General features: G+C 31.7%; 4 protein-coding genes and 1 long non-coding RNA gene across 13 annotated transcripts in view; 3 read left to right on the forward strand and 2 right to left on the reverse strand.

Annotated features, from left to right (window-relative positions):
• Nucleotides 1-17,260, forward strand: part of LOC107366727 (uncharacterized) — a 30,096-nt gene extending 12,836 nt beyond the window's left edge. Inside the window, exons 2-7 of the mRNA XM_015934353.2 lie at nucleotides 5,872-6,085; nucleotides 12,061-12,155; nucleotides 14,115-14,495; nucleotides 14,727-14,900; nucleotides 15,008-15,148; nucleotides 15,754-17,260. Of these exons, the coding sequence (XP_015789839.1) occupies nucleotides 5,872-6,085; nucleotides 12,061-12,155; nucleotides 14,115-14,495; nucleotides 14,727-14,900; nucleotides 15,008-15,148; nucleotides 15,754-15,917 (1,169 nt within the window). The 3' untranslated portion in view covers nucleotides 15,918-17,260. The remainder of the gene's footprint in view (nucleotides 1-5,871; nucleotides 6,086-12,060; nucleotides 12,156-14,114; nucleotides 14,496-14,726; nucleotides 14,901-15,007; nucleotides 15,149-15,753) is intronic.
• On the reverse strand, nucleotides 8,304-9,445 carry LOC112539352 (uncharacterized). Its single transcript, XM_025161801.2, has one exon. It carries the CDS (start codon nucleotides 9,348-9,350, stop codon nucleotides 8,451-8,453), a length of 900 nt encoding a protein of 299 aa, XP_025017569.1. The 5' UTR covers nucleotides 9,351-9,445; the 3' UTR covers nucleotides 8,304-8,450.
• Nucleotides 17,261-17,512: 252 nt separating the features above from the next.
• On the forward strand, nucleotides 17,513-20,254 carry LOC107366728 (uncharacterized). Of its 8 annotated transcripts, XR_016199356.1 has the most exons (6): nucleotides 17,513-17,678; nucleotides 17,774-18,231; nucleotides 18,314-18,389; nucleotides 18,471-18,884; nucleotides 18,950-19,195; nucleotides 19,278-20,254. XR_016199356.1 is itself a non-coding variant. In XM_015934355.3 (4 exons), exons 1-4 carry the CDS (start codon nucleotides 17,568-17,570, stop codon nucleotides 18,615-18,617), a joined length of 792 nt encoding a protein of 263 aa, XP_015789841.1. In that variant the 5' UTR covers nucleotides 17,513-17,567; the 3' UTR covers nucleotides 18,618-20,254. The 8 variants fall into 8 exon arrangements, 2 of the variants coding, with proteins under 2 accessions (XP_015789841.1, XP_015789840.1); XR_016199355.1 differs by having other exon boundaries at nucleotides 18,471-19,195; XR_016199354.1 differs by having other exon boundaries at nucleotides 18,950-20,254.
• A 2,768-nt stretch (nucleotides 20,255-23,022) lies between these two features.
• Nucleotides 23,023-26,525, forward strand: LOC107366726 (tryptase). Of its 2 annotated transcripts, none has more exons than XM_015934350.3 (4): nucleotides 23,023-23,755; nucleotides 24,202-24,313; nucleotides 24,724-25,901; nucleotides 26,309-26,525. In XM_015934350.3, the coding sequence occupies exons 1-4, from the start codon at nucleotides 23,654-23,656 to the stop codon at nucleotides 26,474-26,476; spliced, it is 1,560 nt and encodes a 519-aa protein (XP_015789836.2). In that variant the 5' UTR covers nucleotides 23,023-23,653; the 3' UTR covers nucleotides 26,477-26,525. The 2 variants fall into 2 exon arrangements, with proteins under 2 accessions (XP_015789836.2, XP_015789838.2); XM_015934352.3 differs by having other exon boundaries at nucleotides 23,413-23,755; nucleotides 24,043-24,313.
• Nucleotides 23,547-24,048, reverse strand: LOC149094049 (uncharacterized). The gene is made up of 2 exons (XR_016199358.1): nucleotides 23,880-24,048; nucleotides 23,547-23,800 (listed from the first exon to the last, which is right to left on the reverse strand). It is a non-coding gene; the product is annotated as an uncharacterized LOC149094049 (long non-coding RNA).
• Nucleotides 26,526-27,717: the final 1,192 nt, after the last annotated feature.

Raw genomic sequence — 27,717 nt, forward strand, 5'->3', positions numbered from 1 at the left:
AGTTTGCGTTTCCAATGAAAAATTATAATTTATTAATTTACCATTTGATTGGTTGAATCATTGGTTCTGAATTTCCCTGTCAATTGTTTAAGACTCAAGACTGAAACTTGAAAATATTATTCAAATTGAGAGGGAAATTGTTGTTTACAGTTTTATAACAAGGAAAATGATTAAACTTAATTTAATTATTATTTAATTGAAGTAAACTTTTAACAAGGTTAAATTGCATTTTTCATGGTAAACGGAAACGATTTATTGACATTTTTGTGTCGAAAATTTCCATTGGTTCTGAGCGTTACTTGTTGGCTCAATGATGTTGATAATCAAGTGTCAATTTGTTTAGATTTTAGACTTTATTGATTCTGATCATTTCAAAAGTTGTTGGCAACTTGTTTAACCAATTGTTGCTATATTTGAGTCAATGTGTAACCTACTTTTACTGTGATTTGTTTACATTTGTCAACCGTTATAACTCAATGTTTATTGTTTTAAGGTTTAAATGGTTCAATCGATAAGCATCTCAATGATGATGTTTAATTAACCAAATTTAATTTGAATTCCAATCTCATTTTTGTGATCATTATTTTAATGGTAATGGCTTTCATTTTTTCATGTGAAACTTATTGCACCGTTGAAGCTAGGAAAGTGTCACTCATATTTACTTTGGATAAATTTTTTTCAATTGGAGCTGAAATGTTGAAAATTCAGCTTTTATATACTTTTGCCTGTGTTGATGTTTAAGTGTTTAAACGGTTGAGTTGGCTGAAGTTGTCATTGACATCTATCATGAAGTTGATGTTGAAAAAGCCATTATCAACATTGTCTGGTGCCAAAGTTGAAAACGATAACAAAGATAATGCTAATCTAGGCAAAGGAAAAGCAATGGAGCAACCATGTAACATCATTTTCCAGGCCAATATTTTATCTTTATTTGTGTTCAACCAAAGATGATGATGGGAGGTGAAGAGAAAATATTAAGGTGACAAGAAAGTAGAATAAGCGTAAACATGGAGAAGAAGGAAAATCATTGAAATGAAGGTTGAGAGCAATACATTTTTACCAATTATGATAGTGATTCAGAGATATCTAAAGGAAGCTCAACATGAGTCAAGTGAAGGTTCAGAGTCAAGGCATAACAGCAAATCTATCAAAAGTAATGGACGGCGAAAAAGAAGAAAAGAAAACAATATTCCTCTGAAGGAAAATGGTAACAAAATGTTTTCATTTGAAAGAGTAAGTTGAGGATGACTGAGAAGATGATGGAAGACAATTGAAACTATGGAAGCTTTTCTCGGATGATAATCATGAAAGTGAAAGAGGAAGAAGGTTTACCGAAGCATATCTGCAATAAGATTGATTGAAATAGTTGAAAGTTTTATATTTGAGTGAAAGAGTCAAAACAAGGATGAGGTGAATGAGTCAGGAAGAGAGGATGAAAACAAAAGAAGGATGAAAAGTGATGCTAAATTTAATACAATTTTTGCTTACAATGGTTAAAAATGACAACAAATTGTTTCTGTTTGCTCGTCAATCTGAAAACAAATATCAAAGTAAAAGTTTTCACCTTCTCATGCAATAAATTCAGGTAAGATTTAACATCACCCAACAATTGAAATTTTTACTTCAAACCCATTAATAGCAACCATGATATAACCTTTATTTGGTTAAAATGATGTTTACCAAAAGTCATTCAAATGTTTCTTTTACACTTTCAAGTTTACCTGAAAAATACTTTTACACCAATGTTAATTGTATCTCACACATGGGTACATTTAAAAAGTCCATAGACAGGAAATAACGCTTGAAATGTGTTTCTTCTCTCATCATTATCATTAACATCTTGCTTTGTTCATTTTGACCTTTTTTTGTACAAAAAAGTCTTGTTGCATTCAGATGCTCAAACAAGTTTAATAATGTTTATGCCTTGATTAAGTTGATTATTTGATGAAATAATCTGGAACAACTTGAGTTAACCCAAAAAATCTTCTTCTCTTGATATTACAACTAAAAGTTGATTTAATAATAGCTTAAGGTGCTTAATTGCTACCAAGAAAAGTGTTTGCGCTTCTTCACTCCCAATGGTTTACACTCTTCCAACCTGGAAAAGTACAAATTTTTGATTTATTAACGTCATTTACAGAAAGAGTAAAACGTTGAAACAATTGAATATTTTGATTCTCACATAATCCTGTTTCCTTCTACCTGTGTAATTACCTTGAGTGAATCACAATTTGTTATAACCACTCATCTATTACATTTTAGTTATTCAATTCACAGAGATGTTTATATTAAACATTATGAATATGCATGTAAATGTTATCTGTTTAATCTGTTAATGATGAAAAATATTTCCTGTTTCCGGTCATCAGTGTAAATTATCCGCAAAATGGCGAGAATGGAGAAGAAAACAAAAAAAAATGAAAAATTTCCCAAGTGAAGCGTAATGGTTAATGTTGAATGATTTGACTCGGCGTTTCAATCGACCTTTCAATGAACAATTTGAGGTAAATTTTGTGCTTTTGTCACATTGAACAGTAAAAAAAAGTAAACCAACGTCCACTTAACCATTGATTACTGACCATTCCAGTGATCCCTATCATTATCATCCAACAGTTCCCATCCTTTTCATCTCTCTCTCCCTCTCTTCCCATCTTATCTTTAATTTTCAATGAGCAGTTAATTTAATGTATGAGACATCACACCGTAAACTCTCATCTTAACCCAAGATTCCTCTTCTTTATTGACTAACTTATCCTCCACAAACCTCATCATCTTTTCCTTCTCTTATTACATTTTCCCTTCAGAACTTTGTGCCTCTATCCCAACCTCATACATTTACCACACCCTGAGCATCCTCATCTCCACTCTCCTCTATCATCATCTCACCCCATCTTCCAACTAGGTTTACCTTTTTTTAAGCCATTTTCAACCAATTGTAAAGACTGTTTACTATGTTTGTGATGGTAATGGAGAGAGATTTCATTTCCATCATCCCTATCATCGCCATCATCAACATTTTCTGCCTTCCTCTTCACTTAATCATAAACTTTTCTAATCAATTGCCCAACCTAACCCTTTAGGACACAAAAAGAAACCAACAATATTATCATTTTGATCAACATAAAATGAACAATTTTCTCCTCTATTACCTTTACTTTCACCAATTCCAGGAAGCAATCAATTTACAATCAACTCACTATCGACTGATACTTTTCATTAGTTTATGTTCATCTTTCAACAGCAATTATTATCCATTTGTTTATCTATTTTCTGAATTTACATTTGAACATAAATGCTGGTCAAATAAACCTTTAATCATTGGCTTCTTTATTTTTCTTCAATCGGTTTTGTTTTGTTTTCTTGTTCAGGTAAAGCTGATATTATCCAATTTATGGTTCCTTTACTTATACTTGATCAAGAAAAATTTTTGCTCAAAAGTAATAATTCAAGACAAATTCATTGAAAATTTCACGCAACAAAACTAACCGTTTGTGAAAACATTTTCAACCTTATAATTTGTATTCTGATTTGATCATTGTTACCAGCAGCTTATTCATCAATTGATTTCAGCTCATTTGAATCATTTTTTCATTTCAATGTTGATTTAAAATGAAAATCACTTACAATGACTTGATAATGATCTCTTAGATTCTTATTTCTTTTCGATTTCACCAAATGCTTGTTATTCATGAATTAATGAGCAAAAATATGTGCATTTATATTTCCATCATTATCAGGTTGTCTTCAATTGTTCAGTGTTGAACAATTTAAATTTGTAATACTTTGCGACCTGATAAAGTTATCCAATCAATGAAAGAATAAAGGAAAAGATTGAGAAAATGAAAAAGTCTGATGGAAAGAAAGGATGAAAATCTGAAAGATTTGAAAACGAATCATCTATTTTTCATCCAAAATATCCATTTACATTTTGAGAATTTCATTTTGAAAGAAACATTTTTGCATTTTCATGAGAAATTTAAAGATGATAAGGAAAGAAAACTCAACGAATTTATCATGATACAGAAGGAATTGAATGAAAAAATAAACTTGAAAGATGATTCACTGTTCATGTAAATGTTAACAATCAAGATTAACTTGTTGGGATAGTTGAACTTGAATTCATGTTCATCTACTTCCTACGCAGTAAAAGTTTGCTGATTGTTTTCCCAATTAAATTCAATGTTACCGGTTTCATTTACTTTCTGTAGTAGCAATTGGCAAGCCACATAAATGATCCCAGTAACATAATTGAGCAAAAATATGATAGAATCATCATTAATTTGTTAACTCAATTAGATGATCAATTTTGACATTCACTAATAATGGTAACCACTTTAAACTACTTGAAACCTTTGACCATCAAAAGCTCAAGTATTCAGAGTCTGAGTTTGACTGAAGTCAACTTCATCTGGACAAATGACAGTAAATTAATTGCACCAAAAACAGATGCATTGAGTAAATTGATGATCAAATAATAACAATCAAAGTATGAAAAATTATTCCCAGTTAAAGGGTTGATTATAGTTTCATCAAATTGATCATTTAAAAGTTACAATTACTGATGATTAGTGTTTTTGATTGCAACTTGTTTAACCTTTCTATTTGATTGGCTATTAATTGAAAAAAGTTAATCAAGATGATCAATGTTAATTGGATTTGAGAGCAAATAACAGCTCCAATTATCGTGTCAGTTTAGCTTTTGATAAACTTTTACAAACAACTTCAAACTCTTTGCAAAATTCAATTAAACCGATACTTGATAGTCTATTAATTAACAATGTTTTATTAAACTGATTAATGTGTCCAATGCTCTCCTTTGATTGTACTTTTATCACTTACCAAATTAAAAGGTTGATAATTAATGCCCGAAGCAATGTAATAATGATAATTACATTGGACATTGAACAATCGATTAAAGCAATAAATTTGAAACAAACATTATCTTAAGCATTTTCATGTTATTCATTATTCATTGGTGAATCTAGTTATCATTATATTGTGATATTTTTTTCTCGCCCAACATAATCTGATGAAGAAAAACTGTTCATTACATGAACTTGAAAAAAGCCAACTTTTCATCCAACTTCAGCTAGAACCTTCAATTAACTTTAATCCTGATCTTTCCCTTTCCATCATCACCATTCATTGGACAATAATAAACTATTATCTAGTTTATGCTTAATAATAAATCTCTTTTGATGACCAAAACTAGATGATGATTAGAGTCACAATTTAAATGACGATCTAATGACGATGTAAGTCATTCAACAAGTTGACATTTGATGACAACAATTGTTCATCAACATTGACTTGAGTTTCTTTAACCATTTCGAGATTTTCTGGTGTCAACCAAAGTATTACTTGACATGGTCAGGTTGAATGAAAAATCACGTCATTCAACCATCAACATGATAGTTATCATGAAAAGTAACCCATGATGAATGTGATTATTCATTAGTAATCTTTCATTGTCCAATTAAGTTATACTTGATGAATTTTGTCAATTGCAATCTTCACCCTTCAACAGAAGGTAAAAGGTAAAAATAAAGTTGTCAGTTTTAATTTCATGCAAACTACAACATTCATCAATTACCTGTTCAGTTGTCAAATTAATACTCAACTTTGAATAAAATCGCAGTTAATCTGCAAGTTATGCGTACATTTTGACAAGTTTAGTGTTGCTTTATAACTTGAAACTCTAGAAGCATTTTAGTGATCCAATTATCAATAATTATCTATAATTATTTTCAACCTTTTCCCATGTTCCCTGTCATCATCTGAAATGCCATTTTTCATCAATAAATCACAATTAATTGTGTTTTTGCTTTGCTTTACTTTACTCACCAACTCTTTGTTTTCCTTTATTCACAGATAAAGATGAATTAACCCAAACCAAATGCATACCAATTCCAGAGGAAAAAAAGTTTACCCTTGAATGTCCCGAGGATATGAAAATGGTTATCAGAGAAGCATATTTTTCAACATCATTGGACCATAATCATCATTGTGCTCAAAGTAATTATCTTCATCGAACAGGACAAACGGAAACTTGTTACGAAGATCTAAGGCTTCAATTTAATGCCAAGTAATTATCATTATTATTCCCTCTCAACTCCTATTCACCTTGATATCTTTTTACCTTGTTTAAACAACCTGTCACGTAATTATCAACAGTTTGACAGTCAATTATTTCATCAGAACGCAAAATATACTAACCATAACCAATTACATTGAATTTAGATTGAGCTTTTCGATTATCCCATGTCTACTCAAGAATATCTTTTTACGCATTTTTACAGTTTCATTTTATTTTAAACTTCAAGAAGTTTTTTTAGTTTTCAAAAGTCTATTGGAAATCCAAATAATCCCGATATTCTGATGGTAAAGTTGAGTGAATCGAGTAAAGTTATTTTGCAGATTCGACATTTTGATCGATTTATTATACTGAATGAATTTCAAGTTTAAGATCATTCGAAGAGTTGATTCTGAATCTGTAGTAAAATTTATTGACCTCATACAGTTTTGCCATTGATAGACTTTTTGTGTAAATTGACCGCAAACAGCGATAAATATTATCAATTTGATAACTTTAGATGCTTCAAGATAAACTTTGAAAAAGGTTGAACTTGAACTTTTATTTTTGTGGAAACGTTTGTTTCATTGCTTCTTGAGGAATCGTTAAACTCACTGAACTGTTATGAGTTAATACGTTGTAATAGCTCGTTAATGTTGACATCATGAACAGCGATTCAAATAGATTCAGTTTCTTGATTTCATGTCATTTATCAATCGAATGTTTGATAATTATCAAGAAACTTGATGTTAATTTGCAATTTTTTCTGTTAAATTCCATGAAAATTAATACAATTTACATTTTTCCGATTAAATAGACAATTTATCATTGATAATGTAAACCTACGTGTAAATGTCATTAGCTAATAGTTACCATTAACTGCCCAATGGCTTTTACCCTCTGGAATCAACAAGCTTAACCTTTAGTGCCTTCATCTTAAACCAATACTTGAAGCCATATTATGAATAATGATTTTTCTTGAGCAAAATATCAATTATAATTTTTTACATTAAATTCGTCTTCCATCACAACTATTTATTCAACTGAGAAAACAAGAATTCTACATAAATTGGTGTTTATTTTTACCGGGAAAAAGTTAACTTTTCTGTTAATGTTGAAATTGAATTTGCTCAAGGGTTTCGTCTTGTTAACCATTTTGGTGTTTCTATTAAACAGTGTTTGCTATTCAGTGAACAAAAATATTAACACAATGATTTTCATTTTGATCATTTAATGTTGATAATGTAATTGTTACCTGCTACTTGTTGAACCAGTCAAGGATTAAGGTAAAGGTTTACTTGAAAAGTTGAATGACTTGTCAGTTACCGTTTTACAAGGCGTGTGTTCACTGTTTCAGTGCTTGTTGTAATCGCGATGACAATTGTATTAAATTATTGAACAGGCTTGGTTAAAGTTAATTAATTAGTTTTAATAGCCAAGCCTATGCAAAATATTTACTGAGCCCAACCTAGTAAACAATATGAAATGAAACGGTTTTCAATAAAAAACCAACTAATCTCATTATTAGATGCTATTAATTGATGCTATTGTTATACCTTACCTGAGTTTATCTTCATTTTTCATAATTTAATGATATCATAATTGACCAAAGCATTGTTGCAGTGAAACAAATGCTTTTAGCTTGTAATGGATGAATGTTTGAAACAAAAAGATTTGATCATTTATTGTCAATCATTAAAAGTATATCAGATTTAACCAAACCCAAATTTTACTATTCAAATTATAATGTCTTGAAGGTATTTTTCAAATTACAATTTTTATTCGTTTAACAGCGACTAGAGTAAATGTTGTACAAATATTTTCATGTTATGATTATTCTCTTGATTTATTGGCAATAAATCATTTCTATTATGCTTTTTATTGCATTTACCTTGAATTGAAATCTAGACGATTTAATGTTTTTAATTGGCAACATTTGATTAATAATGAGTGTTTCCACGTAACTTTTATAAAGAACGAGTTGTCTTCAAAGCTTATGAAGGATTCAATTTTTGTTGATGAAAATCATGCCTTTAGTTAGAAAGGCTTATAAGAACAGTTAATCTAATGAGTTCAAAGGATTGATAGCACATCAACAGCGAAATTAATTCATAGTCGATTCATTGGACTTATTTTCATAAATTGATTACATAAATAATCAAGCCATCGAGCACATTTCGTTTATTATTATAAAAAGTGTAGATTAAAAAAACTTTTCATGCAAAAGAAGTGCTTTTCTTAAGTGCAATTTAATTTTATTTTTATCTTTGTTGCGCAAATACAAGTTAGTCGAAAATTGTTATATTGGAATTAGATTTAGTATCAATTAGCCTGGACCTAATCATTCATCATTACCTTTTAAACGTTTCATATTTGATCAAACTTGGGATTTAGTGTGAGCATCAGGATCGATACCGAATATCATGGTACTTTTGTATGATAATGAGTCGACAGCTTCAAGTTTAGCAGTAGTTTCATTACCATGACCATTAGTGTAGATACCATCATCTTCATTCAAAGTGATACGATTTGGGTTCTTTGAATAAGGTTCTAATAGCTTGAGTGATTCTGGTAGATCTTCTCGGAAGAAGATTTGGCCAACATAAGAGATGGCACTTTGTTCAGTTGTGTTTCGTGGATAAACTTCAATGTGAATGTGAGTAGCTCGACCGGCATACCAACCTGGAAGAATAGTGTTGAAGTTTACAAATCCATTTTGGTCAGTTACTTGATAACCTCGAAGGAAACGTTCATCACTGACTGGTGTAGGTCGTGGCATATTGCCTTCTCTACCTTCTTGTGGGGGCTTTGGTCCACGGCCACCTCTTCCTTTTCCAGTTTGCTTCGGTCCACCAGGCCCTCCAAAACCTTCATGTCCATGGAAATCGTGTTCCTCTCCTGGACCATTTGGACCAGGAGGAGGACCCATTTTTCCAACACCTGAATATTCACCAATAGCACTAGCATGCCAAATATGAACGAACATGTTCTCTAAAGGAGAGCAGTCATTTGAATTGACTAAAGCGATCGTTAGACTATACTTAATACCAGTTTGACCATCAGTGATGTCAGATCGTTGAAGATCATCGGGTAGGAAATAAGGGCCTTCGGTGTTGAACGGTGAGAGTACACATTGATGTTGATTGGCTTCTCTCTTGTATCGAGCACAGTTGATTACTGTTCGATCATGCTTCAAATATTTACCTGGTCTGTCAGGATCGGCTGTAACAATAACGAGGTAGACACAAAAAGCAAAAATACAAGTAATTCTTGACATGATGGTTCAATCTATTATTTGAGTGAATAAATAACACTTTTTTTAATAGAAACAGTTGAATAAAAGTTATTGATTGGTAAACTGTTGCTTGATTGATAGTTTATATACTTTTCTAGTAAGGGAGCTCGATAGTAGAGCATTTGAAGTACGGGATAGGAGATAAAATTCTTTAAATTTTCTATGATTATGAACAATGAAGTTCTATTGTTTCACGATTTTCTAAGCAATAAACTGATTGTGAAATCGTAAAAGATCGAACAGATTCAATTGTTTCTTTTTCTTGAACCGGATCTATTTTATCGTTAATATCGGCATATTTTAGATACTATTTTTGATGAATGCATCTCTACATCAACTATTAATTATTATCTTAGAGTCATTTGAGTTTTTCTGCTTCCAATATTCCAATATGGCATTATGATAAAGAAATTGATATTTCAAATTAAGATCAAGAAACAAGTGGACCTCCGATCATGACTGATCAGAAATTATTGTTTACCGAGTACAATAGACTCAATCCTCATTTAAAGGCTCGAGTTATGAATAAAAAAACAATATTAAAAATAAAAATTGCCTAAATAAGTCCAGTTCTTATGTTCGTAAAAGTCTATCAGACTGTAACTCTCAACTCGAAAGTCCAAGTTTTTGCATTTATAAATCATCCAACAATAAACCATAACGACATCAAACTAAACAAAATTACTTTTCCTTCTTTTCCAATGCCTTGTATTCCCACTATTACACACAGAACATGATCTTTTTAGGAACCTAAATTCCTAGTTTTTCTATTATATTATAGTTTTCCTGAATTCCTCATAAGCTCAACCTATTTTTGAAACCTTCAGGAAGTCGATTGAATCGACACTTCAAACCAAATATGAAATAAAAATGAAAATTTATCCATTTCAAGATGAATATCAGGAAATTAAAAATTTCAATTTTAAACCAAAATTAAATCCCAAAATGAGCTTCAAAATTTCCAGCGTAAATCATAAAAATCGTCAACAAGTGTAACTGTAAAAAACCAAACAACTAAAGATAACTTTATTTGTCCCATTGATAACTTTAGCCTGTTAAGTTAACATTATCCTAATGAACTTTCTCAGCTTGATGAGTTTTTTGAAAATTGATTGACTGGCTAATATTATAATCCACCTAACAGTGTCAATGAATTAGCTAAATCAACAATTGCGATTATCTTTTCACCCAAACCTGAATGTGCCTTTAAATAGACTCTTTAATCCGGAAATTGTGAGAACAAAGTTTTTCTGGCTTTTTGTTTTAAACTGTTGTTTAACTCATCATTGGTAAATCAACTCATCAATAGACTCTTGTTGATTGTTAATTGGCTTTCTCATTGTTTAGTCAACTTTGTTGATTGTTCATCCTTTTTAAAATAATCACTGAACAATGAGTTAAAAAGTTGCACTTCTATTTATGGTCAAAGGTTTAACTTAATTGTTTACCTTTAATTTGCTTTGATTCACATGAGTAAATGTTTATCATGACTTGAAAGAAAAGAAACGTTGAAACCATTAAATCCATATTTATTGTAGGATAACATCATAATGATTGTTATAATAATTAGCCAATGTAATTAACTTCCGGACAACTTGTGCAGTTAAATCTTCTTAATTGTTGCATGTTAATGTTAAATAACCACTAATTGTTTCCAGAATTGCCTTCAAATTTAATATTCAAGTTGCGCCAATCATGTGTGTTGAACATTCAACATCAAGGCTGTTAACCTGTTTTTTTGTAAATTTGGGTTCCTTTGCATTTAAACGCTTGATTGTTTCCATCACTTTAAGTGATTAACACTTGTCAATGTTGAAAGGCTTTTGATTGCAATCGAGTTATTTATTTAACTCAATCATTGATTATTTCATCGTTTCATGTTTATCTATGCTTCAGCTAACTGAACATTTGTTTTCTTTTGTCATTTCGCGTCTCAATTGTCATTCAAATTTTTGAATTGCAGCCAAAATCCTTTGATTGGTGAATATTCATTGACCAAATTTAAACAATTGTACAGTTTGTTCAATATTAAGCTTTCGTCTTCAGTTTGACATCAATCAAATCAATTGATTTTCAACTTCTTATTGTCGTTGAATCTTCTTTTAATTTACCATCAAAATTGACCTTCATTTTACTAACAATTGAAATTCATATTTTCAATTGATCAGATAAATTCAGATATTTTGTTTGATCTTTTCCAAGCGTTCATTTATTGAACACATGAATAAATAAATTTCAATTGAAAAGCTTAAAATTGAATTTTAAAATTAGGTTAACATGACTTTGTAAACATTAATATTCTCACAGTTTTTTTTCATTATTAACTCAATTCAATTGAAGCCCAGTTTTTTATACCATTTTTAAATCATGAGAAAAGTTGAGTTGAGCAAATATTTTCCAATAACTCGAGAAACTTCAACATTCATCTTAAATATTTAATGTCTTTTGTACTCACCTTCAACCTGTATAAAAATGGATTCCTGTAGCATCTTTATAATCTTTGTTCATCCCAATTTTCACCCTCTCAATTGAACTTAAATCATCAGTTTGCTTTCAATTTTCATTACCAATCATTATCGAACCCGTCTACAAAAGCATGATCCTTAACCCTTAATCACCATTAAAACCTCTCATTTTCATCACCTTCAGATAAACCAATTTAATCACAAAATTCAATTCTTTTTTCTTTCAGCTGCACAACAACCAGAAAATGCAACTTTACTTCAGAAGTTTTAAGCCAATGCTCAGAACCTGGTCACATATTTTATAAGTACTCTTGTATCGCACGTAAGTATTATCTGATTAATTTTAGTTAAAGGTTAATTGAGAAGAGCAGAAATTGAGAAATCTGGGGGATTCAGTTTAATTCTGGAAAGATTTGCACAATTTAACGATTTCGCTTTCGAGCTCTATGTTATTGTATATCAGCAGTATATCCAATCACTTGGATTGTCTGAAGTCTAATTGTATTTAGGGTTAATCACAATTTTATTTAGTTTGGGTTAGTATTCATTGTCAATTTATGCATTTGTTTCTCTTATTTTCCATTCCAGTTTATTTTTATCGATGCACTGCTAATTGAATTTCATGATGAGTTCAGTTTGTTTGGCTAATTTTATTAATGGTGAAAATAAAATAATAGCAAGCTTTGAATGCAGTTTACATTAGATGATTTGTATTGAGCGCTTGTTTATCAAGCTCAGTTGGTGGTGCTTATGGCACCATCTAGCTTTCTCAGATGTTAACATCAATGAAATTTGCCTACTTAACCAGCATAAAAGAGTAGTTTTATTAGTTTTTGACCAACAGTTTTTAATTTGATCATAGTTTTTTGCTAATTTTAATGTACAATTTTGCACTGAAATCGAAGCAATTAAAGTTCAGATTAATTTGTTTTCAACAACATAAGAAGTTAATTACAGAATACTTTTAATTAAATTTCTTTTCAGTATTTTTAGTTTTTCATCAAACATTTCATCAATTTCATTAACAGTCTTTTAATGGCAAAAACGTCAATTGACTATCGAAATTAAAGTCTTTAAAAATAGTTTCTCTTTAATGACTTTCTCTTTCAATTTGGTCAGCTATTAATTAACAGTTCTGATGAGTTATTTTGAAAACTTGACAATAACTTGAACATATTTTTTCATCCTTTTTATAATGTTAAGCCCAGAGAGTTAATATATAATACTTGTACTTTAATCACTCCAACAACTGTTACTGTTTCGATTGAGGAAATGTGTCCTTCAAAAACGGGCTGTAAACGCAAATGTTATTCTTTGGTGTTTCTTTGTTGACACTTTGAGGTAAAAAAGTTGCCCAAAGTGGTTCAATTGTTAAGTAAAATGAGACAAAAGGAGAGGACAAAAAATGCGGAGTACAATTTGTTTATGGTTATTTATTGGTTTACCATTGAAAACCTATTAACTCATCGAAGAGAGTATTGAATAACCAATAAATATTCGATATAAATGCATAGACTTAGTAATCTTTGTTATGCGAAAAGTGGCCTCAATTGTTACCAGACAATCGGTTACAACAATGGACCCCACTCAAATCATAATTTGGGGTGTAACACCACAGGAGAGCTTAAAGAGGGTAACACTTGAAATTTATATCAATACAAATATAGACTATGAATAGAAACGACAATAATCGGAGTTGATTTATGCATATGCAGCTAGTTATATCAACAGTTTAAAATACTGTTTAAGGATCAATATTTTTCAATTTAAACATATGATCAACAACCAAATAATACCATTGACTTTGAGTTACATCGAAATATGAAAATTGAATAAAGATTGCAAATAAGTTGATAGTCAATTGATCAACAATTTGTGTGAGCATAAAAGCTGCCGCACAAATTGACCTTTTATTAAGTTCAATAGAGACGCAATAATGATCAGGTTATTATTTTGTATTTCATTTGCAGCATCTGTTGAAGTTGGACAAAAATTATGATTTCACTTTTCATACAAAACGATGAGCGTTTCCATTGTAAATCTAAAGATTGATTGTATTACAATAATTAAATTTCATTTTTAACCATTTTCCTAGATTCTGTAATTGTTTGAATTGTGAATTGAACCATTTGTTATATAATTTATTTTTCTTTGGTTGATTCAATGAATATTGCTTTCCATTTTTACCATTTTAAATCAGAAATCAATTTCGAATTTTCTGCTCTTTTATTGCTTTTATTTGTGAATGAAATTTAATTTCGTTTTTTCGTTCTTCTTTTAGCTTATCTTTTGGCTCATTATTGTAATAGCGTTCTGGATCGCACTTATGGTTACATTTCTTCGCCCACTTATCCCGACTATTCATCGTCCATTATGGATTGCAGTTGGACCATAACAGCCTTGGAGGGTCAAAAAATTGAGCTACAAATTTTGGACACTGAATTGACCGATCCTAGAATCGTTAAACCCAAAGATTTCCTTGCAGAGGCTGTTGTTGAATGTACAGATTCATTGACAATTAGTGCTGATCAAAAGTTGATCACTTTATGTGGTGATAGCATTAATAATTTACAAACCATTAAATCGAAAGGACCTGAAGTTAAATTATCTTATAAACAGAATGAGTTCAGAGCAAGAAGAGGTTGGCTTGTCAGATATCAAGGTACATCAATAGAGCTGGAAACACCGTTTTACCAAAATCAAGTTTGTCCATTCAATGCAATAGGAGACTAACAATGAAAAACTTGTTGACATTGTTATGGCTAACTTGATATTTGTGAAACTCAATTTTCAGTATTTTTCTTTAACCAGAGAAATTGAACTATCAGAATCGTCTTTTGGTTTCATTATTAATATTAAATTGTACTTTTTTAATCCTTTTAATATCATTCAGTTAATGGATGCCCGAAGCTAAAAGATCCTTTCAAGGGTCACATTGTTGAGCAAAATGAAACCTCAGCATCGATGACCTGTTGTGAGGGTTACATCTTCAAAGATACCAGAGAACCGAAAAAGTTTTTAACTTGCCTTAGAAATAATTGGGACGGAATTGTCAGCTCATGTGTCAGTAAGTAGACCAACAATTAGTTAATTATCGTCAACATCAACTAACCAAGTCAAAGTTGCTTAAAATGTAAATATTCGAATCTCAATCATTTCAATATTTTCTTGCAGAAGTAGCTGATATTGACGCCCCTGAAACATTACCAGATTCATCTGTACCTTCGATTGACAAGGAATTTGACAGTCGGACAAATCCACCAATGGAACAACTTTCCAAGCCAATTGGTGAAACTCCAAAAGCTTTGTTTTCTAGTGAGTAAAAGTTTCACCCCAAATTTAACATCAATCAATAGTTAAATCACATTTCCAAGTTATATCTCGATGCATCGGTTCAACTATTACAAACAAATTATCTGGAAAACATTTTTTTATCAATGTACCCAATAAAAGTTTCCTATTGATTTTGTACTTGAAAATCACATTCAACCTTGTCAGTTGAGTTTGCCGTTAACCTAATTAAACCAATCATCACTCGATTTCCGATTAAGTTATGTTATTGATTCTGTTAGATTTAAATTTTTCCCTCAATGTTGTTGAGTCCAGGATTATTCAGAAAATTAGAATTTCAAGTTTAGTAAAACTTGCAAATCGAAGTGCAATTTCTAGGAAAAGATTATTTCTATCATAATATCAAACGAATCAAAATATCCTCTTAGAGTGTATCACATGAGAGGGGAAAATTACCTTTACATTCCGAAGACAAGGTTCGGGATAAAATGATTTATCTGAAATTTGCCTTGACATTAAAGAGCTGCCATTTACTTCATTTCACCGATCAATTAACTATTTTTATCTTTAATTGATTTACACGTAAATCCGATTATTAATTGTTCATTTCTTGCTTTATTTTCTTTCAGATGTCGTTGTTCCAATAAGTTTGTTGGTTCTTGCAGTTGTTGTTTTGGTATTGTTTGTTGTTATCATTGTGAAATGCCGTTCTCGAAGATCGAAAGCAACCCTTTTGACTTACACACACGAAGCAAATGTCCCATTAACCAACACATCGCCTGTAAATGTTTAAATTGATTATGTAATTGAAGGCATTAAGATTATCATTATCATCACATCATCATTAATATATCCTGGATTTGAAAGATTCCCCAATCATTCAACTTTCCTAAAAATGAGGCTTCATTTATCATTTGGAGAGAAGACACTTTTCATATCCAACCACCGAAAACGTTAAAATACTTAACGAAAATAATTGAAAAAAGAAAATCTGATTAACCTGACAATTCTTATTTGGTAACTTTTCCTGGAATTTTTCTCTTCATTCGACCTCCAATACTCGGCTGTTTAAATTATTTAGTTAATTATAAATTGGAATCGGATTCAATCATCATCTTCATTACCAATGCCAATGTCAGATGTCAGATGTCATGGTTGTGATTTGGACATGAAACATTCTCACCTTTCTCCTGTTTTCCTTTTCCTTAAATTGACTGAATTATCTTCCTCATTTCATCCCATTCATTGGCCACCACAAAATGAACAAAAATGAATAAAGTTCTTCCAAAAGGTCACCATCAGATAACTACTTATTGACTGCCAAAACAAAAGAGTAAATGTCCAAACAAAGAAAGGATTGAGAGCAATTTAAAGGCTGACGGAAAGAAAAGGTTAACCTGATAATCTGGTTTACCATGAATGTACCAGAAAAACCAAGAGCAGAAATTTATCTGTTAGATTCAACAGATTATCCCTATTAATCCATTTTCATTGTAAAATTGTACCAATCTTTTTGTATCCTCCAATCCTTCCCTTCAATCCTTACTTTCTTTCTTGCATTCACATCTTTAACCTTTCAATGCAAAGTCCGAAAATTGAATGCAATCATCATTCCCTGAAACGATAACTCACAGATGAAAAGCGCAAAATTTTCAACGTAAATCAGAATGGAATAACTTTGACTTAGTTGAGTGATTAACCCGAACAAAGATGCCTACCAATTTCTAGTCCATGTCCAACTATTTTACCACTTTAAGTGAAAACCAACAACTTATGTAAAGAATAGCATTTAATTTTGATCAATTAATTTACCTTAAAAAATACATTTGTCTAATGGTAATCCATAATATCCATCCAATAATATCATTACCATTTTGGTAATTTTTTGTCAAAAATTTCTCCGCGCTCAACCGGTCTTCCAATTTTCTGTTAATCGCAAACAAAAGGTCCTGGCCTGAATGTCGCCTCAAAATATACAAATTTTTAAAACCAACCCTGAAACTCGGGAAATGCTGATAAAAAAGAGTATAAAATAGACAGTAAAAGAAAGAAAAAACGTAAAAGACAGAAAAATTGAACTTTTACAATACATTGTACATTATTTTATGCCTTTCATTAAATGTTGACTGTATCCTGGTTAGTTTTTTGTGCTTTAATAAGATACTTGAGACTATCTAATGAATAGGATTTAGTATTTTGAACAATATCTGTCTTAATTTTGACAGTTTACCGCGTTGACACTATTAATCATTTAAGACAATCTTTATGATGTTGTCTGCTTATTCAAAGTGTCATATAAATCAATAGCTATTTGACACTAATAGATGGCAATAGTGAAACAAAATGTTTCTTTAATTTACCTCGTTTTTGTCTTGGTCATATGAAGGTGGAAATCTCTGGTTGTCAATTAATCTGACCTGTTGATCGATCTGGTCAAACCATCATGATTCGCTCATGTTTTCAGTTTTTAGTTTTCATATTAAGTGCCATCATAGCAAAACTGATACAATTTGTGTTTACAAAATTTCCTCTGGTCAAATCTATTTATTACAAGGTGATCTTTATTTCCATTGTTTGTGTTTCTTCTCATGTTTTGATTTTTTGAATTGATCGGGGACAAATTGTGATTTTCTTACTTTACTGCTACAGGAATATTCATTTGACTCTGAATATAAATATTTCAAAGAATCTGTTTTAGAGCGACTTGAAAAATTAGAGGCAAAATGTGAAGCTCAGGAGAAAGAGATTGCCAAGCTTAAATGTTCAACATGTGAGGTTGATGGATCAACTTCTGAAAGCGAGCATGATCCGTTTCAAAATCCAGCTCCATACAGCTTCCAGTTACATCGAAGGCAGTCATCGGATATAATTGTTCCTATTCCTAAACCCAGACCATCTATCAAAGATATAAAAGTACCACCTCCACCGCCGCCTCCGCCTCCACCACCACCGATGTTTAATATGTCTTCCATGATTAATATGAGAACGCCTCTATGGACTCCAAAAGTGACACCAGACTCGACTCCTTTTCAGACACCCAGAACGCTATCCACCGAATCCCTCAACACGTTGCATTTACAGAAAAGTTTAATACCACCTAATCAAAAGTGAGTTTACTTTACCAAGTACCTCGGTTATTTAGTTTAATTACAACTATGTATGTATGTGTGAATTTAAATGTTACACTAGCCTAAATCTGACCGGAACCATCCTGCGAGAAATGGAAAAAACTGGTTTCATGGAAAATATACTATTTAACCCTGAGGTATCGTTGAATTAAATCTGATGCTAATATAATGTATTTGATTCTATTATTTTATTTTATGCACCATGATACGTAAACTAGGCCTTCTCGTGGCGAATTACTGAGCAAGAGGAAACAACTGAAAACAGCCAGGAGTCCTGGGGGAACCCCTCTAAGTCAACGTCTTCAAGGTACAACCAAAGATTTTCAACAGTCAAGAGTGACCAACCGGATTCCAACCGCAATTGAAGAAGAATTGTCTAAAATTTTAAAAAAACGACGACAACCAAGTCCGGATAAGACAATGGATTCATCCTTTGAACAAGACTTCAGCTTCAGTTAGAAATGAGAAAGCAAATTGGCTCGTTATCAAAAATTTGACTTCCAAGGAGCTTTTTATCCTGGATAAATATTAACATCAATTATTTTTATTTATTTTACCTCGACTCATAAACTTTTTTATCCAGAAAAAACCAAGCATCAAAGAGAACCTTCAAATCAAAATGAGGGAAAAAGGTTAAGACACAGTTGCCAATAACAGTGAACAGTTTTTTTTAATATTGTTACTTTTAAAACAAAAGGATAATAATTAAATAGATCAACAAGTTTAAGATGGTAAATATAATGATGATGGTAACGTTCAACTTGGTGAAACTACTGAAATTACATTCTTGGTGGATGCAGCAATGGCATAGAGAAGATTAATCATTTGGTTTATGATGTAAATTGATGGCAATGTTGGCAAAACCAAGCATACCCAGAAAAAGAAACGTATATAACGGACAGGAACACCACGGATCAATTTAAGCGTATCAATAATTACTAAGGTGGTCATCAAAGTGGCAAATATAAGATAAAAAACCTGATACAACCTTAGAATGATAATCCATCTTTCTTGTAACCCTTTAGCATAAAGAATGTGGCAGAAAAGGGAAACAATGGCTAAAGTTGCAATGATTTTCTGATCATCAATTAAACAGTAAACGGCGACAAGAGTTAACATAACTAACTTGTAAAAGGAAAAAATTTTGAGAAATGTTGTTATCTTGGCCAAAGCCTCCTCTTTGGTGTCAATAATTTTGGAAGTAGATGTTGGTGGTTGCGTTAACGTTACTGATGTTGATCCCATTGTAACTGTCAAGATGGACACAATTATTGGACAATGGAGTATAAAAAAAGCTACACAAGAAACTATCCAACCACTCGGGTGATATTGATCAATAGATGCACAATCAATTTGAATTAGGACAATCCACGTTCAATTGGATATTTGCATCAAGATGATTTGACGAGGAACAAGTAAAATCATCGAATACTGTGAAACATTTTGCTGGTGCAAAAAAAGAGTACAAAGTAAGAAGGCAAACGAAGGAGAAGACGAAGGAAAATGGCAGGAGCAGGGAAGATGGTAGAAAGAAGAGAAAAAGAGTTTCCAAAATTTTCCTTGAACCAAATTTAGAATCGAACCAATCTAGTTAACATTTAACATGATCCTTTTCATCTTCACCAGCATCTCGATTCAAATGAATCTTGTAAATCTTGCTCATTTCTCATTCTGTTGATTCTTTCATCTCAACTATCACTGCAACTCTAATTAATGGAACCTTTCAATGTGAACTTAAATTAGATGAGTTTGTACAAACCAATTTATCAACTCAATAATGTGCCTTTATTTTATGTTATGTTTATGTCTATTTTAATACAACTAACCCAATAATATTGTAATCAATCTGTTGATCTCAATTTTTTTATTCAATATTATGTAAAGAGCAACAATCTGTAACTATACTTTGTAAATTGTTTTCACAAATGCATAATGTTTTTCATTGATTGCCATTGTAAGAATAGATTTTAGAAATCATAAATTTCTTGCAATTCACCATTTACTCCAAATTGTCTCATCACTTTGAATTTTTGCCATTTTTATAATGTTTCGCGTTTTCTGGTTATTATTTCGTTTTGCCAGTAAAAATTGGTCTTTTAGTCTAGTTTAGTGATGTATTGATTGCTGTTCCCTTAATCATTTCAAGCTGTTTGTTTGTTGACGGTGATAATAATGTTAGTTCAACATTCTGACTCCTTTCCAAAAAGTCGAATAGTTTTGTCCTTCAAATTTTGCTGTCAACAAAATCAAGTTGAATCGTCTTCCTTTTTCATAATGCAAATTTAAATACAACTCTTGACTTAAGCAAATCAAAAATAGGTTGCTACTTAATTGCTGATTGTTCAAATTATTGATGGATTTCCAAGTAAAAAGCAGATCTAATGACAAGAAAAAGATTTTCAATTTTAAAAATACAAGGCCTAATCAATTCTAATGTAAAAATGATTCAAATTGGTTATAATTAAACTGGTAATCCAAACATTGGAAATTATTTTAATTGTAAGAAAAATCGAGTCAATTTAAAAAAGCAAGCTTTGAAATGAAGCAGTAGAAACAAAATTAAACTAAAAAACACAATTTCAGTTGAACCAATTGATTAACAGATTATTAACAAGATTAATAACAAGAAATTGATTGCAACTTAAGTTGAAAGTGTTTTGACAAAAGCAAAATTGGAAACTCAGTTGATAGTTTTCCTCGTTGAATCGCTAGAGTTGTTGATGGTTCGAGCATACTTGACTATCGATTCAACAGGCCAAGGTTCCCTTTCAGGTAAAGCCACGGGACCATAATAATAAGGCGGTGGATAAGCGGCCGTAGGTAAAGTATTGGGTATATAAATGTAACCGGGTCTTTTCGTTTTGGCACGTTTCTTTTTACTTCTCATCAAACTGGCAAACACTTTTGGGATTTTCATTTGATTCGGTTTCTTGTTTCTCTTTACCACCGGTGGAGCCAATGGTGAATGGTGAAGATGGTTGACAGGCATTAGAGGTGGATGGGGTTGAGTTGAAGGTCCATAGTCGACCAGTTTACGATAATAAAAGGGAGTAAAGTCATTGGGTATAACAAGTTGCAATTTATGTGAACTTGGGTTTGTCGTTGAACTCATGGAGGTTGTTGAGGGTGACGATGATGATGATTGGGTTATAGTTGGGTTTGTTGCGGTTGGCGGTAGAATCATTTTTCGCCATTCAATCTTCACATATCTGGGTCTACCGGGTAGAGATGGGGTCAAGGTAGGACTTGGAATGCGTGGACAGTCTTGTAAGGAAGGCTTGTTTGGATAATGTCCATACTCTGATACTTGGGGTAAAGCCAAAGGGGATTGACTTGGTTGTTGGGTTGTTGAGGGTGAAGGTGTTGATGAACTTGCAATCAATCCATTAATCTCGTTCATTTCATTGAGTTTACTGTTGTTTAACAATTTGTTGAAGTTGACACTCAAATTGCCATCACTGTCTATTCCAGTTATTGGTTTATCATTGTAATCATATTTGTCTTCAGGATATTCTTGGTCAAGATTGATTATATCACGAATTGATTGAAAGGTTTGATTTTTGGCTCGCACAGGTTGCACTTTACCGTCTAAAAAGCTATCCAAATTGACATTGACAATCTGTCTGGCTGGAGTAAAGGTTGTCTTACTCAGATTTACCGGACTTTGGATGGACTGGAAAAGAGTCTCGTTACTTGCAGGACCCCAACGGACACTATTGAAATTGGGCAAAAACACTAATAACCCAATCACAAATGGAAAGATCATTTTATTGGAAAAAAATGAGTTTTTTAGAATACAAATTGTCTCTTTAAGTTAAACATTTGATTATTATATTAGATGGAGATTTCAATGTTCACTTTATTGGCATCTTTTTTGCCATCACTTTGATTAACAGTGATTCTGTTGGAAACTCTTCTGAATGAAGAAGTTACTCTTGGACAGAAACATAGATGACAAGGTCATGGTCAACAATTTTCTTCTTGTTCTAAATATTCTATTTTCATGGTAAATGATTTACTAAGCCCAGTGTTGAACATTTTTGTAAACAGAAAAGAAGCTTTCAACCTTTGAAAATGGTTAAATTTCAAGAATAGGAAAAGATCCGAATAAGTTAAACAGATTTCATCTTTTTTTTCAGCTTCACATAAACTGTTGACAAACACAAATAGTGCAAGTCTAGCTATTGTTTTGAGCTTCAATTTTGGCACATCAACTCATCAAGTCGGAAGAATATTTAAATCCGTCATTAAAAATTTATAAAAACAACAAATTTAGGTAAATTGAAACCAAGTCTGAGAATAATATCTGAGAAAACATTTGATATTTCTTTTATTTCATAAATTTATGAAAAAGCCTTTTCTCAATGGAGACAAAGTTGGAAAAATCGATGAAGAATCAGAGATTCTCATCTAAATTTGGACAATGATGGCAAGTTTGAGTTCAGCTTGAACCTGAGTTGAACTTTTTGTGTCAAAGATTTCCGTTTTGTAGAGAAATATCACTTTTTATAATTGCTTAATGGTTAAATGATGAAATGTTGGAAAAGTTAAGTCATGAAAAATGAAACAAATTATGATCGACTGTACATATATGGAATACAATGACCTAGTCCTTGATTATTGTTATCATTTAAGCGTTAAATTATTTATTAGGAAAGTGATTCAATGAATTGAAGTTATTTATAATACAATGGGTGCAAATGCTAATTGAAATATCCAGACAATGAAAGTCTGTGAAAGTGAATTAATATGACACTTAAATGAAAGGTAAGTTCAATCAACTTTATGTCAATTGTCATGAAAATCAATTGTTTTAACAAACTTGTAATGTAAAGTTACATTTTTTGTTTTGTATCGATTAATGATCAATGATCAAACTGACGAGAATCACCAAATTATCTGGTGAAATAAAAAAAACACTGTTTTAAGGGTAAATAATAATCTTATCTGTTGCTAAGAGCCATTTTGATTGTAGTCAACATTTTACAAAGGTTACAGGATCATAATTTCGAGAAAATATCATCAATTGAATATTGAAATATTGTTATCAAAAGAAATGGAATAAATTGTATTAGAATAAATTGTCAGAGTGAATCAGCGAAAATCTTAACCTCATCAAATAAATAGCTATTAGATAATGTATTACTAATGTAGTTAGATGGCAATCTGGATGAGATTCAGAAGGCAAAACTTATTAACCAGTATTAAGGTGTGATTTAAATGATATTGTTGTATTGATAGAGAAAGCAAATCAGTAAGAATAACTGATAAATCAATTGTCCTCCATTCATTCATTTACTCCCTCGTTTGATTCACTTTGCGATGCTCACTTTTCATTTTCGTCATCTTTTGTTTTCTCTCATTGATCCAGTCAGCTTATATGCCTAAATTGAGTGTGTAAATGTTCAGATCTCATGTTGATTATCTTCATTGCCAATGTGAATCAAATGATTTCAATCATCAATATAATCAATTCAACGAAACCACCAAACATTGTTCCAGTGTGAGTTTATAACAGAAACCTGTTAACCAAAAAAAAATGTGTCTCCTAAAATACAGTAAACAAATTGATTAATGTTCATTCATTTGTGTCATTATTATTTCAAGTTCATTACAATGGAACTTACCTTTGTCAATTAATTGTGCGTGTCTCTCAATCCTTTAATCATTGATCTTGCTTTCTTTTTTTTCTCTCTCCTTTTTTTTGTTCATTCATTTACGTTTCTTCCGATTGCTTGCATATATTGAACAAATGGTTGTGACTTGATAATTTATTGGCTATTGTGATAGTTTAAACTCGTGTATCCATTGGTGAAAATTTGCCATTCATCGTCATAATACGTATATTTCATCTTATGTAGATACTTTTGTTAGAAACTGTTTCTCTGATCTCATTCATTGGATCAATTAGTTTACACTTTTCTACGATTTTTTACTTGACATTGCCAGTTGGATTGGTTCTTCGAGTCCACTTTTACTATCTCGATCATGTCTCAATGGTCCAATTTGATTTGGTTGCTAGTCCTATCAATATTCAAGTCCATTTCAACGGAACCAGAAGGTAATCCAACAAATTACATATCAAGAGTTTCATGTGGTCTGTCCATGTGCTCAAATTTTTTCTACTCTTGAATTGGTGGGAAAAATATTTTCATCGATTGAATGTTACCCAATGATTATAACCAATGATTTTAACTATTTGAAGCAATAAGTTGAGCAATACAGGAATCAGCATCAAAGAGTGAAGTTCATTTGAGGATAGTTTGACTCAAATGTAACATTTGATCATAATCATTACAGCCATTTCTAATTATCACTTCCGTAAATTCTGTGATTTACCCTTTGATTCACTCATTAGTTACCTAATAAGTAAGCTATTGTGATATACCATTCAAGTATGATGAAAATGTTTGAGTACCGCGGATGTAAAATGAGCACAATAATTATCAATTTCCCTTTTCTCTGATTTAGGTGCCATTCCGACAATAGATGACCTTTCCGCGTGTAAACCATTTCAAAGGCCACTTATCATCACCAAGCCTTATGGTTACATTGTTTCACCACAATATAGTGACAATGGACTTTATCCATATCCTGAAGGATCCGATTGCTCTTGGACTTTGGTGGCTCCAAAAAATTATGTAATTAACATGAAAATGCTAACACAAGATCTGGACAATTGGAGTGATGAAACTCGAATTTCCTTTTATGATGGACAATCGGTTGAGGATGACTTGATTGATACTTTCACTGGAACCAAATGGAGAAAGTTTAGGACTCAGAGTAATCAATTGCACATTAAATTCATCAGTGGCAAAAGGCCCAGTGGAGTGATTCCTCAATATAAAGGTTTCAAATTGTATTTTGAACATAATCGAGCTCCAGTCAAGTGTAAAGAAGATCAACTAAGGTGTGCCAATGAAGAAGAGTGTATACCGAAAGAAAATATATGCAATGGAATAGATGAATGTCGAGATGGAACTGACGAGGAAAATTGTAGCGATGGACATTACAATAGTACTACTTCATGTGGCATCAGACCAAATTTGATAACTCAACAGTCAGAAGCTTTTCCATATCCTTTTTTGATAGCTATTGCTGCTGGAGACGCTGCGATACCCAATTCATGGCCTTGGATGGTATCTTTGAGAAACCGTCGAACTGAACCATCGGGACACTATTGTGGTGGATCTTTGATTACCAATCAATGGGTTTTAACAGCAGCTCATTGTTTCTTATCAGACCCAGATCCTAAAGCTTATACAATCGCGCTTGGTAAACATCGAAGTTTAATTCATGATGAAAAGGAAATAACTCGGTATCTCATCAAAATCATTTCTCATCCAAAGTTTGATAGAGCCACAAAAACAGGAGACCTAGCTTTGGTCAAACTCAATGCACCCATTTCACCAGTTGAATCATGGATATCACCTATCTGTTTACCAAACAAAATGCTTAAGGTTGAGCCTGGAACAATGTTGACCATCATTGGTTGGGGTGACGTTCAATCAACTGGAAATCCGTATGTTCTTAAAGAAGGAGTTATTCCTTTGATATCCAATGCAATATGTTCTGAATGGTTGCAAAATGAGACTCCAGATTCCTTGATGTGTGCTGGATACGAAGAAGGTGGAACTGACACTTGTAAAGTAAGAAAACTAAATTATTTCATGTTATAATACAATTAAAACAAACAGAAATACTAAAAAATATGACAATTAATGAAACTGTAAATTAAAGGTCATACACTTGAGTAATCGATAGTCTTGTGCTTGGTACTTTTGTATTGTTGTTAGATTGCCATCTATTGAAAACTAAATTTAACAAAATTTAAATTCTTTGGCCAATCAGAATGGCTTTCAGATTGTAAAGTTGAGGGGAAAAGTCAATTAGAGGGGATGGACAAATTTAGCTCACATTGATTGTCAGAAGATTGAAATCATTGACGTTTCTTTGCCGATCTGATAGATAAAGCTCGAAATACAAAAGTACCGAGTACTATTCATAAATATTTAAATATTATGGTATTAAAATTAAGTTTATTTCCGCTTTACAGGGCGACAGTGGTGGACCAATCATGATGAAGTTAAATGACAGTTGGATTGCCGTTGGTGTTGCATCTTATGGGTTACCCTGCTGTGGATGTGTGAGACAGCCTGGTGTTTACACTCGAGTTGAGCCTCATTTAGATTGGATCAAAGAAACTATTGAAAAGAACAAATGAACTTTTCTTTCTTTCTCATAAATTAAAGTTTCTACATATTTAACCAAAAGACCATCCGGCAATCTTTTTTCCGTTGATTGCGACTGTTTAGATTCTAGAGACCGAAGATGGTAATTTACCCTAATTTGACTAAACCAGTTAAAGCTTTAGTTAGTCAGAAATGTTTTAATAACGAATGAAATTATGGTTTGGTTTGAAGACAGCCAAAATATAATAAATAAGACAAAACTACGAAATATTAGAATGCCAAAAATACCGAGAAAATCAAATTGATTACAATCAATCAAAAAGCTAAAACTTATTTTCAACCAATAACGCAGATGAACACAGAATTTTTTTGCTTAACTTCGATCTTATGTTATATTAGATTCTGATTTTTGCCCTTTAATGGTATTCCAATCATGATAATAAAGTAAGTTTTGGGTTAATGCATAAAAATTGTGGGTTAAGCTTTTACAAAAGGAACAACAAGATGGCGCTGTTTTACATTAATTTTATTTTATTCCGTTCACAATAGATGGAGCTTTTTATGCATTAGCTAAGCCCTGAACTTTGATAGCAGTCGAATCCAAAATCCAGTCAAAAATAATCGTTTTAATAGTGGTAAACAAATTTCGGTAAAGCTAAAGCACGAAATCATGAATTAAAATACATTAGTTTCAAATTTTTATCCCCAATGAGACTCATAATTATTGCCGCACAAAAAAGGTCACTTCGATTTTCAGTCAAACCTTCTACTTTAAGGCCAATGGCCAAAATCAAGAGAACTGTCGATAAATTGAAAAAAGTGTTCAACTCATCATTTTCAGCAACAATTTTTATCAATTAATAATAAGTTTTAGCTCTCTAACTCTTACGGTCACAGAAAGTAGAAGGTTTGACTGAAAATCGAAGTGATCTGCTGTACAGAAACAGATAGTTTTATTTCTCAAATAAGATCATTTTATGATTGGCCATCAAAAGTTACATCAGTGAAATAAGTTTAATGAAAAAATTTTGACCCATAATTGAAAAAAAGGCGATCGAAGTTTCAACTTAGACCTCGATTTCCCCGAAAACTGTTGATCTGAAAGAAATTTTAATTTCACGAATGGACTCAGTTTTTATGTCTCTATAAACCCACAAAGTCCCAAATCATTTCTAACAAACCTTATTTTATTTTATCATTTATTTTTGAATTTTATTCGTCTATTTGCCTGATTATTCGCCTTTTTACCGGTATTCGCCTATTTGCCCGAGTA

Source organism: Tetranychus urticae, chromosome 2 (genome assembly GCF_039701765.1).
Source record: "Tetranychus urticae isolate SD_2017Ah chromosome 2, NJAU_TeUrti_SD_1.0, whole genome shotgun sequence".
In the NCBI taxonomy this organism is placed as follows: domain Eukaryota; kingdom Metazoa; phylum Arthropoda; class Arachnida; order Trombidiformes; family Tetranychidae; genus Tetranychus; species Tetranychus urticae.

What these genes read in the sequence shown, in the direction of transcription:
- LOC112539352 (XM_025161801.2), bottom strand. Translation starts at nt 9,350, where the DNA reads ATGTCAAGAATTACTTGTATTTTTGCTTTTTGTGTCTACCTCGTTATT.
- LOC107366728 (XM_015934354.3), top strand. Translation starts at nt 17,568, where the DNA reads ATGATTCGCTCATGTTTTCAGTTTTTAGTTTTCATATTAAGTGCCATC. An exon ending in TCAAATCTATTTATTACAAG is followed by an intron (nt 17,679 to 17,773) that starts GTGATCTTTATT and finishes TTACTGCTACAG; the next exon opens with GAATATTCATTTGACTCTGA. An exon ending in TTAATACCACCTAATCAAAA is followed by an intron (nt 18,232 to 18,470) that starts GTGAGTTTACTT and finishes TACGTAAACTAG; the next exon opens with GCCTTCTCGTGGCGAATTAC.
- LOC107366726 (XM_015934350.3), top strand. Translation starts at nt 23,654, where the DNA reads ATGTTCAGATCTCATGTTGATTATCTTCATTGCCAATGTGAATCAAAT. An exon ending in CATTTCAACGGAACCAGAAG is followed by an intron (nt 24,314 to 24,723) that starts GTAATCCAACAA and finishes TCTCTGATTTAG; the next exon opens with GTGCCATTCCGACAATAGAT. An exon ending in GTGGAACTGACACTTGTAAA is followed by an intron (nt 25,902 to 26,308) that starts GTAAGAAAACTA and finishes TCCGCTTTACAG; the next exon opens with GGCGACAGTGGTGGACCAAT.